This window comes from Arachis duranensis, chromosome 4 (genome assembly GCF_000817695.3).
Source record: "Arachis duranensis cultivar V14167 chromosome 4, aradu.V14167.gnm2.J7QH, whole genome shotgun sequence".
Classification (NCBI taxonomy): Eukaryota; Viridiplantae; Streptophyta; class Magnoliopsida; order Fabales; family Fabaceae; genus Arachis; species Arachis duranensis.
The window spans coordinates 110,243,284-110,254,335 of record NC_029775.3 but is presented as its reverse complement, the minus strand read 5'-3'; the positions used below and the strand labels follow the sequence as shown (position 1 = coordinate 110,254,335).

The following is an 11,052-nucleotide window of genomic DNA, read 5'->3' as shown; positions in this document are numbered from 1 at the left end:
AATGAAATTGTTGTGAACAGTGAAAATGAGCGAAAATCAGATCTGATCAGATTGATGAATAGTTGATATTAAATTCCAAATTAATGGGTGGGTTGCCGAAAGGAAAAGGAGTGGATATATAATTTGACGTCGTACTCTCAAAGTCATGACAACCTCATTCTTACTTGATCAATATCTTACATTTCCATCCCTGTCTATTCATGCTGCCAAATGAGCTCCATAAATAAATTAACATGCAGAAGCATGTACAAATGAAGCATTTAATTGTGTACAGTACCAATTCTGCTTCATTTTTTTCCTTGACATGCCAAACAGAAATGCATCCAGCATGAAAAGGGATATAGTATAAACTATAAAGTTTGCTCAGTGAGATTTATCCAAGTCAATAATTTTCCAGTAGTATACAGTTTCAACATAAAGGCGACACTAGAAAGTTGTTTTCTTTCCTACCTACTCAATTCCATATTGTACTAGTGTTCATTCCAAGTAATAAGCTAAGTTGAAATTGAAAAAAAAAAAAAAGATTAAATGCTTGAAAGACATACTCTGTTGATCTGCCAGCTGCTGAGAACAAATCTGCCCAATGACGACCATCAGTTTTTCTTGCAACACTTACAACAACATCAAGGTACTCCGGAAAATTCCTGATAAGATCACAGGTTTTCTCCAAAAGCGATCTTTTGGCATGTTTGGGAACTGAGAGCTGGTTCTTGTTTGCATTAGGCCTGGGGTAATCAGCATGAAAAATAAACAGCCAGAATAAACATTAGAAATGGACACAGAAAGTTGTATTTATTGATGAATTAAAATGATAGAGAGGATATTAAAGAGACCTCTCAACTCTCAAAACAATCACAATTACTCAGAATTTGAAACTCTTCTCTGTATCCTATCACTGCTATTTATACTAATCAAATGACTAAACCATTGTAACCAAGTACTCCTAGCTAACTCTTACTAATGGTAATCAACTCATATACCAATGTGATCCTAACACTAAGGAATCAAGTTTAAGCACCATGAAATTTCAAGGGAAAATGACAAAGAAACTACAGGCAAATACGAGGTTGTTTCAACATCAGATAAATATTCAGTTTCATATTGTGAATATAGAACCATGAAGAGATCCCATTAATGATGTACACTTCTGCATCTAATTTTTAGTGTTTGGTTTGGAAAGAAAACTAAAATATTGATCCAGGAAGTGTATAAAATTATGCTTTCACTAAGAATTTTCCCCAACATTTTGCCCAAAATGTCACCCATTTTAGTCATTTCAAATGAGAGGAGAACCTCATTTCACTTGTAATGAGCTCATGCCACCCTTAAGTGCAGCTTAACAGAGCTTGTTATATGCAAAGAGTCGGCTCAATGAAGCAGCAAGAACAAGAGATTCCCCTCATAAAATTTGGCATAAAGTTTGTTTGAAGTAACAATATGGTCCACGATAGTACATACATTGTTTGATCCATATAGTCATAAGCACAACCACAGGTTGAAATTCACAAATTAGACAGAGACCATTATTAACCTTTCCGAGAAGTACCTGGATATATCTGCTTCAAATACCGTAAAAAGAAGCCACTCTAGACAATGTGAAAAATGAGGCTTCTCAGCTGATAAATCTGCTAGCCTTAAAGCTTCTTCAATTTTGTCCCTCTAGCAGAAACATAAATAAATAAAAGTAAAACCAATTGGGGATCTGATAGATAAAAACAATTTCATTAAGATGAGGAGAAGGAAAATACAAATTGGGGATAAGCATCCCCCTGTACAAAAGTAAAACCAAAAACAAAAAAAGATTTATCTATAACAAATCCACTTTTTTTGGGGAACAGAGATTTGATTAGAACAAAAAAGAATTTACAAAAGTGGATACGCCATCTCGACGTATATCAAGGTATAGCAACCTTAAAAAGATATGTGACAACAACACACAGATACAAGTTCAAATGATATCCATGTCTCTGTTTTTGTTGGTGTAATCAACTAAGAAACTGAGAAGGTCCCTTCTCCAACCCTGCCACAAAAAGTATAAGGATGAATAACTATAATACCTGAAGAAGATGACGCAGCAAACAGTGCAATATTGTTTGTGCTTGAGGAGATGGCTCAAAACATGGAAATTCTGAACCAGCTGAAAATGACATTCTCTGAGAAACACCAACTACTACACCAGCATTTGGAAGAAGTCCTAGAGGGTATACTTCGCGATCAAACTCCAGCTCCGGATCCAACTAAAATATTGAATCCCAAATCAGCACATTTAACCGATTCAAGAGTAAAGGAATGGTTGAATTTTTTCAATGGCTAAAAGTATTGTTTATCTTGATAGTATATATATCAAGCAAATATACTTAAGTTGATGAGAGTATCTTTCAATAAACGTTAGCAAAGAGAAACAGAACAGAACAGGACAACTGACTAACCAAGTAGTTCACTAAGAATGATACCAAACAACCAGATAGAATATGGAATCAAAACTACAATAAAATTGGTGAGCCCACATTTTCAGGTGATTCTTTGTGATAACAATATCTATAAAAATGCATCCAAAGGAATGAATTACAATTGTAACAGTTTTTTAATTTTGAGGCAAAAAGTTCTAAAGTTTCACATTATGTTCAACATAGCCTACAGAATTATAAACATTTTCCTCGGTTGATTTATATCCAAACCTGCAAGAAGTCCTCCTGCTTAAAAGAATTAGCACCTGGAGATGGATACCAAACCTGCAACAATGAACTTTCATGTAAAAAACTATCAGAAAAGTAAAAAGGAAATTTACTAGAGGATCCATCAAATTCAACAGCCATGTAAACCAAGTAAAATTAATGGAATGAAAAAGATATAGCAGTCAATTACCTGCATGCCTCGATGACCATAATCTAGCCATGAAACTTCCTCAATCAAATTTGTTTTATCCTCAGACTGGCCACAGGTAACCCAAAATAGTTCAACTGAATCAGTAAGATTCCTCTCACGTCCGTCATCCAAATCAAGAAGTGAAAGTTCCCCATTGGCTCTCAATATCAAACATCTAAAACAAATAATTTCCATAAGGAATGAGATACAAAGTAAAACTACAGCCACCACACACACACACAACATTTTACCTTCAACCATTTCAATCCAAGAAATGCTATAATAAATTGAAGAAAGGGGGTATATGTTGTTCATAATGGCATTACCTTGCTGGCTCTCTTCTTAACGAATCTGATGAAGATGAAATATAGTTGTTTGAGATAGAATCTCTCGGAATTTGATCAGGAATGAATCGCATTGCTGCAGGATGGCTCTTGGCAGTCATAATTGAAAGTTCTCGTACTGCAGAAAGCTGTTTGTCATGTTATCACTTAAAAATGTATAACAAACAAATTTTTTTTCCAAATAAAAAATTATAACTCAAGATTATATTTTACAGAAAAAAAATATTTAAAAAAAAATAAGAGAAAAAAATACTTAAATATATGCATTACCTGTAGATCAGGATTTCCCGAAGGAGATAAGTCACCAAACAATTTCACATGGAATATGTGGACATCAAATGGTCTATAAGTAACCAATACATAATCTTGGTACACATCCATCACCATAGGTTGGGCAAGCAATGGTTTCCGATAGAGCAATGAACTTTGATCAAGGTGATATCTTGGATAAAAGAGCAATTCATACCTGAGACCAATAAAGTACCCTAAGAAACCATTGGAAGTAGAATATGTATATATTTATGAGAAATGCTGCATACTGCTACGGTAAATGTTACAGAAACTATAGTTTTAATGAGACCTACTTTTTTTTGGAGTACAATGAGATCTAATCATTAAATATCATATAAGGGTGAAAGACCTTAACATTGTTCAATGCTCTTGGAATTGAATGTACCTAATTGAATGTACCATGAGATAAGCCTAGATGCTAAGAATTGGGTGAGCCTAACTCATATCTTAAAAGCTATCTTGTAATTTATAAAGGAAGAGTTGAACAAATACTTATAAAGGTTACTTAATCGTTATCTCTAAGTGATGTGAGAGCGAGTTTCAGATTTGTTATATGCGCATGAACAACTTAAAATCACTTACACATCTATTTTTACTTTGCCCGGTTACTAATCCTTTGTGGAATAGGCTAATTGTTTGTGGATATATTGGGTTTGTCCAAACTTTCTAGAAGCATTGTTGGCAATATGATTTAGAACGTTTGTAAGAAGAAAAACAGGTCAAGATCCTATTGAACTATGCAGTGTTTAAAATTTATGTATTAGTTACAAAGAAATGAACACATTTTTCAAAATTCTTCAATGCCTTTAGATTTGTTGTGGGATAGGTCATTGGCTCCTCTATAAAGCTCAACTAAGGGTGTTTCAAAGGGTTTCTATTACTAATTTACACAAGGACAAGGCCATCAGCATTGCTCATTGCTAACCTTGAGGGGCATACATATGGGATTTTTGCAGCTTTTAAGACAGTTATTTTCTGATGGAAGATATCTTAATCTCCTCTCTTTTAATTCTCTTCATTCTTGATGAATTTCTTTTTCTCTCAAGAAGTTTATTTTTTCCACCAATTTGCTTTGGAAGACACACAGTACAATAACTAGAAAATTTGTAAGACCAACCACATAAAACATATAAGTAATAGAAGTATCTTACGTGTTAGAAGAAACAAGATAGTTGCAGACGACAACAATCTTCCCCAGCCATAACAATCCCTTGCACTGAATCTTTTGTTCCTGGGTAACATCTCCAAATACTCTCCATCTTTTCAGACGTATATCATAGAGTATCAAACCATGGAGGCCAGCAACAGCTAAGTACATTCCATCCTGACTAGCTGCCACATGTTGGACAGGCCAGTTTTGGGAAATATAAGAAACCTGCACAAATAGTAGATGTTATAAAGGTCTGTTAAGTGAAAGATTATGTGGTCAAATTTTGACAATAAAACACATAACTGGAAGTTTAAGATGGAGCATTTTGAGTTCATCGGTCTCTTCAGACTGCACAATAAGTAAGCGGTCTTCCCCATAAATCACTTGTCGGCTGTCTGAAACACCTCTGCTAAGACAGCATTTTCCAAAAGAGAATGAAATAATTCTCCCTGAAGATTCCCCCTCAATAGCATATAGTCTATACCCATATTCATCCCACTGCATTAGTGAGGTACCACCCATCAATGGCTCATACTTACAATCATGGTTTGGCTTAGCAATTGGAGAAGATACAGAACTTAAACCTATTTGTCGGATTGTTGACATCAAGCGACACCCAGAGACAGACCAAACTGTGAGCCCCCTTAACTTCCAACCAACTGCAAAAGCAGAATTATCGGGTGTCCAAGCAATGCAACTAACAGGGCCGGTGTCATCCATTGAATATCTGCAAAATAGTCATATTGAATATACTTCATGACAGAAAACCAACCTATATTGATATGATAAAGGAACAATCAGAAATATATTGATATGATAAAGGAACAATCACTATAGTCATATTTCTGACCCTAAAATGATTGCATTCACTAGAAAGGAGCTGATGCTGCTAGCATTAAAAAGAATCCACTGATCTGTGCATATATGTTAGATATGATAATAATCTTCTAAGGTTCTAAAACAAAAACAAACCAGTAATCAATAAAAATAGGTATCACTGGGGTAGAGAAACATATATAAATCACACACACAAATAAGTAAATTATGCATGTCAAAGAGCTTCAGTATCAAGATTGCAGAAGTAAATCACACTGGCATTCAATATGATTCCAATTCCACATATGCATATTGAATAAAACTTACCCCCAATCATACAAAGAGACTGTGCGTATATGTGATCCCGAATCAGCCAAATCATATAACTCAACTGTTCCTCTTCTGGTACCTACAGCAAGAATTTGCTGTCCAATGGCTACTGAAGCGCATACAGCATCACCAGATCCCAATCTCTTTTCTGCTTTAATGCAATCAACCTGTTTTAAACCTTTCTTACTTATGGAACATGAGACAAGTTGCCCATCAGAATACAAGACAAACAGCAACCTCAATGGAAGACAAAGTTCTAGTTGGCTGATTTGAGACTTTGGAGTAACATGGTTGGACACAAGAACCTTTGGGTGACCTTTAGGAGAAAGACCATTCTCTACAGAAAGTGGTATTTGAGAATCTTCAAAGCTAGCTGGAGGACATCGATCAAATTGAAAAGCCCCATAGAACTGTTCAGGAGATTAAAAAATGACAGTAATTTTGTTATACATTTAAAAAAAAAATAGTTAAAAAAAACGAACATTAAATTATTATATTGTCCAAAGTTGTTGAGGCCTGGATGTTTAAATTACCTCCCCCTTCCAAGACATACTATATAAACTTCCATCAGAAAGTCCAAGCAGCAAGTATTTATTATCACAAACAATATTGCTCCTGCCATAAAAGTTGTATCGACAGAGATATCAAGATCCAAAAAGTTTACTACCACTAGAAGTTTTCAGTTGCATTTCAAAGAGAGTTATAAACCAAAACTAGAACGATACCTACATGGACAAATCCTTTCCTGTGAAAGGAACTTGCTCGGAAAGCAGAAGGGATATAGCAGCTAGGCACAAAGCAGAGGGTTGCTTCCCTCCAATGTGTATCCGTTTATCTGAAAGCTGGACCTTAAAAATGTGAAGAAAGAAAGAAGATGTCTGCAAATTAAAGAGAGAAAAAATGAATTGTATTAGGAACATAAACACCATATTATCACTTATCCAGAATAAAACAAGATTAATAGACAAACATTTGAATTCAACAAAATATTTATAACTAAAGCACAATATAGTAATTTCAAGGCACAAGTTACTAGGATTGTGAATTTGGGAACAAAACAAAGACCCTAGATGAAATTGAGCATATGATATCTCACTAGTACCTGGATATAGACATGAACAAACAAGTAACCATAAAGGTTTTAACTGTTCTTATTTTGGATACAAAGGCTAATCCAACAAGCTTTCTAGATCTAGAATAGACTGAGCAGGCAGCATCTTTCATTTCACAATATAGCCTACTAACAATCAGATAATATGAATCCCAACTGGCAGCTTCATTTTTCATTTGCATGCATCCTCCAAAGGTTGTAAACCACATTTCATAATCATCAACAAATATGCAGGATTACTTATTACTCTTAATCAAACATGTATAATCAAAATGCTCATAATTCACTATGCACATATCAACATTCTGAAGAACTTACAAGAATGGCGATTAATTTGCCATCAAGGCTCCACACGGCCTGCAAGTTTTCCCCTTCCTTTTGCAAAGAATACGCATCTCTCTTGTACTTCCCCAATCTCAATCTATGCTGCACCAACAGAAAATCCAATACACTGTCAAGCTTATATTCCATCCTTTAACCCCCCCCCCATAAACTCCCATATATCGCATATTGCAGTAATTTACCCCTCAAGAAACCCAGTCCAACATTTCCCCCCCAAAAAAACAGATAAACCCGACCATAACGTTACAGAAACTCTGCTCCATGACACCATGAACACAATTTCAAACGTGCAAAAAAACATACTGTAAACCCCAGTAACCACATTCCACAATCACCTCCATCAAAAGCCAATCATAATTTTTTACAAAAATATTAAAATAAAAGTTAGACACAACTAAAATATAAACTCCAAATTCCCGTATTAGAATAATTCACCTCACTTCCATTGCATTCAACAGAAAACCCAGCTCAAAAGAAATCCCCAAATATGTACACAAACAATTCAAAAATGCCGAATTGATATAGAGGGGTCGAGGTACCTGGGAAGAACTCCATAGTTCAAAGTGAGTTGGGGATACAACAAGTAACAAACGGTTGATGATTTTGAGGTACACGATTTTCGGGGCGGAGGAACATACTCCCTGCTCAAGAGGGATCACCTGAGGCCACCCATATGCCATATACATCTTCTTCTTCTTCTTCTTCTTCTTCTTTTGAGATTTGCTTGAAAATGGTGAAATTGATCGCAGATCTAGGATCTGCAGAGAGGTGTGAGGAACTGGAAGAGCAAGATCACCAGCATTTTTTATTATTATTATTATTGATATTAATATTATTGTTATTTTAATTGTTGTTGTTATTGTGATGAGGAAATAATAATTAACGAGGACAGAAAAAAGATCGGTTGAGCTTAGCTATAATAAGATCCACTATTTGGATTTGGGATTTTTCATTTCTTGGGAAGAATAGCTATCTCAACTTCTACGAAGGCTGAAACAACACACTGTAAAAAAATAAATAAATAAAACTTTTGTATGTGTAAATAAATAACAAAAATGATATTTAGCCATTAAAATCAACTACCAATACATATTTATATATAAATATATATGTGTTTTAATTTATTTTTAATGTGTATTTATATTTAAACATGTATTTTATATTAGTTGCTGATTTTAGTGACTAATTTTAGTGTACATGTAACCTAAATCAATAAATAATAGTGATCATGGTTTCTATCATAACATAAAATAAAAATAAAAAAGAGAATTGTAATTGCTCGCGAAAAAAATCTTAATGCATGTATTCCCTGTGGAATTTTTTTAAATAAATTAACTCAAAAAATAATAATATTTATTTTCTGTTTTCGTTACAAGTTTTTCTCTTTAAGATTTATGAATTTAGTTATAACCAATACAATATTTCTTAATTAATATAATAATATGAAAAATATTGCAGATAGTAAATATTTTGTATTTTGTTTCTATATTTTCACTCAATAAAATAAAGTGATTTTATTTATTGAAATAATGTAACCTGTTTAGTGATGTTTTGAATGACGAAAACAAATATACTATCTTATTTTTTTTAATAATTATTCCTAGTTTCTAGGATTTTTAACTGAAACAATTAAGAAAGACCCTTAATTATCTTTATATCTTATATTCTTATTTAAAACCATATTCACTATGCGTAAATCCTACTGGCTTAGGACAATTTACTTGTTGTAACAAGATCACTTTACAAAAAAAAACAAGGAAATAAACAAGATTTAGAAGGGAGAAGTAATTTTTCTAATCCGACGCTATTTAATTCTAAATTTGTTTGGATGTTATTAAGTTGTTAAAAAAATATTAGTATATTTTACAAATTTTTAATAATAAAAAATATTTAAAAAATTCATGTTTAATAAAAGAAAATTTGTTTTGTTATAAACAAATAATTTTTACTACAATTTAAAAAAAATTATTTTGATATACTGTTAATGTAAAATAATTTTATATATGTATCTAATTACACTATGTCACATCAGTAAAATTGTGAAAATAATTATCTTTTATGTTAATCGCATGAATAGTTATCAAAAAAATAAATATGATTATAAAATTGTATAAAACACTTATATCAAAATTAAACTCTTTAAAAGAAATTAAATCATTTAAAAGTGAATTTAAATTGTAACGTGTTAGGGAATTTACTTATTCTTTCTAAATTTTGTTTTCTTGCTATTTAAGTGTTTTTGTTCACCGTGTAACTCCCTCAACTGGTGTGATTACTGCTTATTAAAAAAAATAATTTAAAACTACACTATGGTTTAACGAATTTTTAAAAATGGTTTAAGTGCAAAACCTTGGTTTTTATATTGTACAAGTGTATTAACCCATGTTATGCACTTAAAATTATAATTTTAAATTATTTTATTAAGATTAATTTAAATTATAATAATTTGATTAATAAAAATATAATATGTTATGTATTATTTGTTTTTTTTTTAAACTAGTGTTAAATATATTAACTCTAAAATAGTTATTAATTGGTTTTAGTAATTTACTTTCTTCAATAAATTAAACATATATACTCAATGTGACCATAAATAACTTAATAATACTTAGACCCACCAACAAATTTTTATATGTTATTTTACTGTCAAGTAAGAATATATCAAAATTAGCTCAAAATAAATAATAAATTATTAGAGAATTTTAATGCACAAAATTCTCTAATAAACAATAAATAATTTAAATCTACCAAAAAATAACTCAACACTTTTCTTTCATGCCTACAAAATATATACCTAAAATAATATTATATCAATGTTAGTATACAGTTTTATAATCATCGACCGTATTTATTATACATGACTCCTTCTTAAAAGTTATTCTAGAGACATGTGCACTCGGAAGATAAATTACTGGACTTTATTTTATTTTTCTAAATTATTATAATTATGCATTATTCATTAAATGCTAATTGTAATATTGTAATATAATCATAATAAAGATATTTTTCTAAAATAAATTTAGAAGAGAGAATAGTACTTTCATTTTGGAGGGAAAATGAATTCATAAGGAATTGATACCTCACTTTTATTAGTTGATAATGTATTAAATATTGATTTTATATAATTATAATAAAAAATTTCTCTAAATTAGTATAATCATGCATTATTCGTTAAATGTTAATTGTAATATAATTATAATAAATATATTTTTCTAAAATAAATTTAGAAAAGAAAATAGTGATTTCATTTTAGAGGAAAAATGAATTCATGAGAAATTGACACCCCACTTTTATTAGTTTGAGGAAATAAAATTAAAGAAAATAAAACGAATAATAAAATTAAAATAGCAAAAACGATAAAAAGATTATTTTTACAATTTTATTTTATCATTTTTATGTATAGAAGATTGGAAAATAATAAAATTTTGACTAAATTAATTTTGTATTTGTAAGTAATAAGTTATATTATTTTAATTTATTCCTTAAATTTATATATCATAAAAATCAAATCAATATACATAATTTTAAACTATGTGATACTTAAATATCTAATCAAATCAATTAGTTGATATAATTAATGCATAATAATAAATTGTATTTAATGAGTTAAACAAAATAAATTAAGAAACACTCTCAGAAACATGCTACGTTGACTCTATCATTAAATGTAAAAAATCGATTTTTATATAATAGAATCGATAATATAATAGACGGCGAGAAAGAGAAAGATAAACATTTTAGATCCTAGGTTGTTTCATTTAGATGTTGTAATGTGGGTATCATATTATTTTATTTATTCTACC

General features: G+C 31.1%; 1 protein-coding gene across 3 annotated transcripts in view; it reads right to left on the bottom strand.

Moving 5' to 3' along the window:
• The window catches only part of LOC107485867 (uncharacterized), a 46,137-nt gene extending 37,998 nt beyond the window's left edge, over positions 1 to 8,139 (bottom strand). For 2 of the 3 annotated variants that reach the window (XR_008008132.1, XM_016106408.3), the window contains exons 1-14: positions 7,789 to 8,138; positions 7,226 to 7,333; positions 6,526 to 6,674; positions 6,330 to 6,411; positions 5,794 to 6,206; positions 4,954 to 5,377; positions 4,652 to 4,875; positions 3,480 to 3,675; positions 3,192 to 3,337; positions 2,866 to 3,040; positions 2,679 to 2,732; positions 2,058 to 2,237; positions 1,547 to 1,659; positions 546 to 725 (exon numbers count right to left, since the gene is read on the bottom strand). Coding sequence is in view for 2 of the 3 variants with exons in the window: in XM_016106408.3 (XP_015961894.1) it covers positions 546 to 725; positions 1,547 to 1,659; positions 2,058 to 2,237; positions 2,679 to 2,732; positions 2,866 to 3,040; positions 3,192 to 3,337; positions 3,480 to 3,675; positions 4,652 to 4,875; positions 4,954 to 5,377; positions 5,794 to 6,206; positions 6,330 to 6,411; positions 6,526 to 6,674; positions 7,226 to 7,333; positions 7,789 to 7,935 (2,591 nt within the window). In the remaining variant the exon portion in view is untranslated. Of the gene's footprint in view, positions 1 to 545; positions 726 to 1,546; positions 1,660 to 2,057; positions 2,238 to 2,678; positions 2,733 to 2,865; positions 3,041 to 3,191; positions 3,338 to 3,479; positions 3,676 to 4,651; positions 4,876 to 4,953; positions 5,378 to 5,793; positions 6,207 to 6,329; positions 6,412 to 6,525; positions 6,675 to 7,225; positions 7,334 to 7,788 lie in introns of all 3 variants that reach the window. The other variant, XM_021140963.2, reaches the window with a different exon arrangement.
• Positions 8,140 to 11,052: the final 2,913 nt, after the last annotated feature.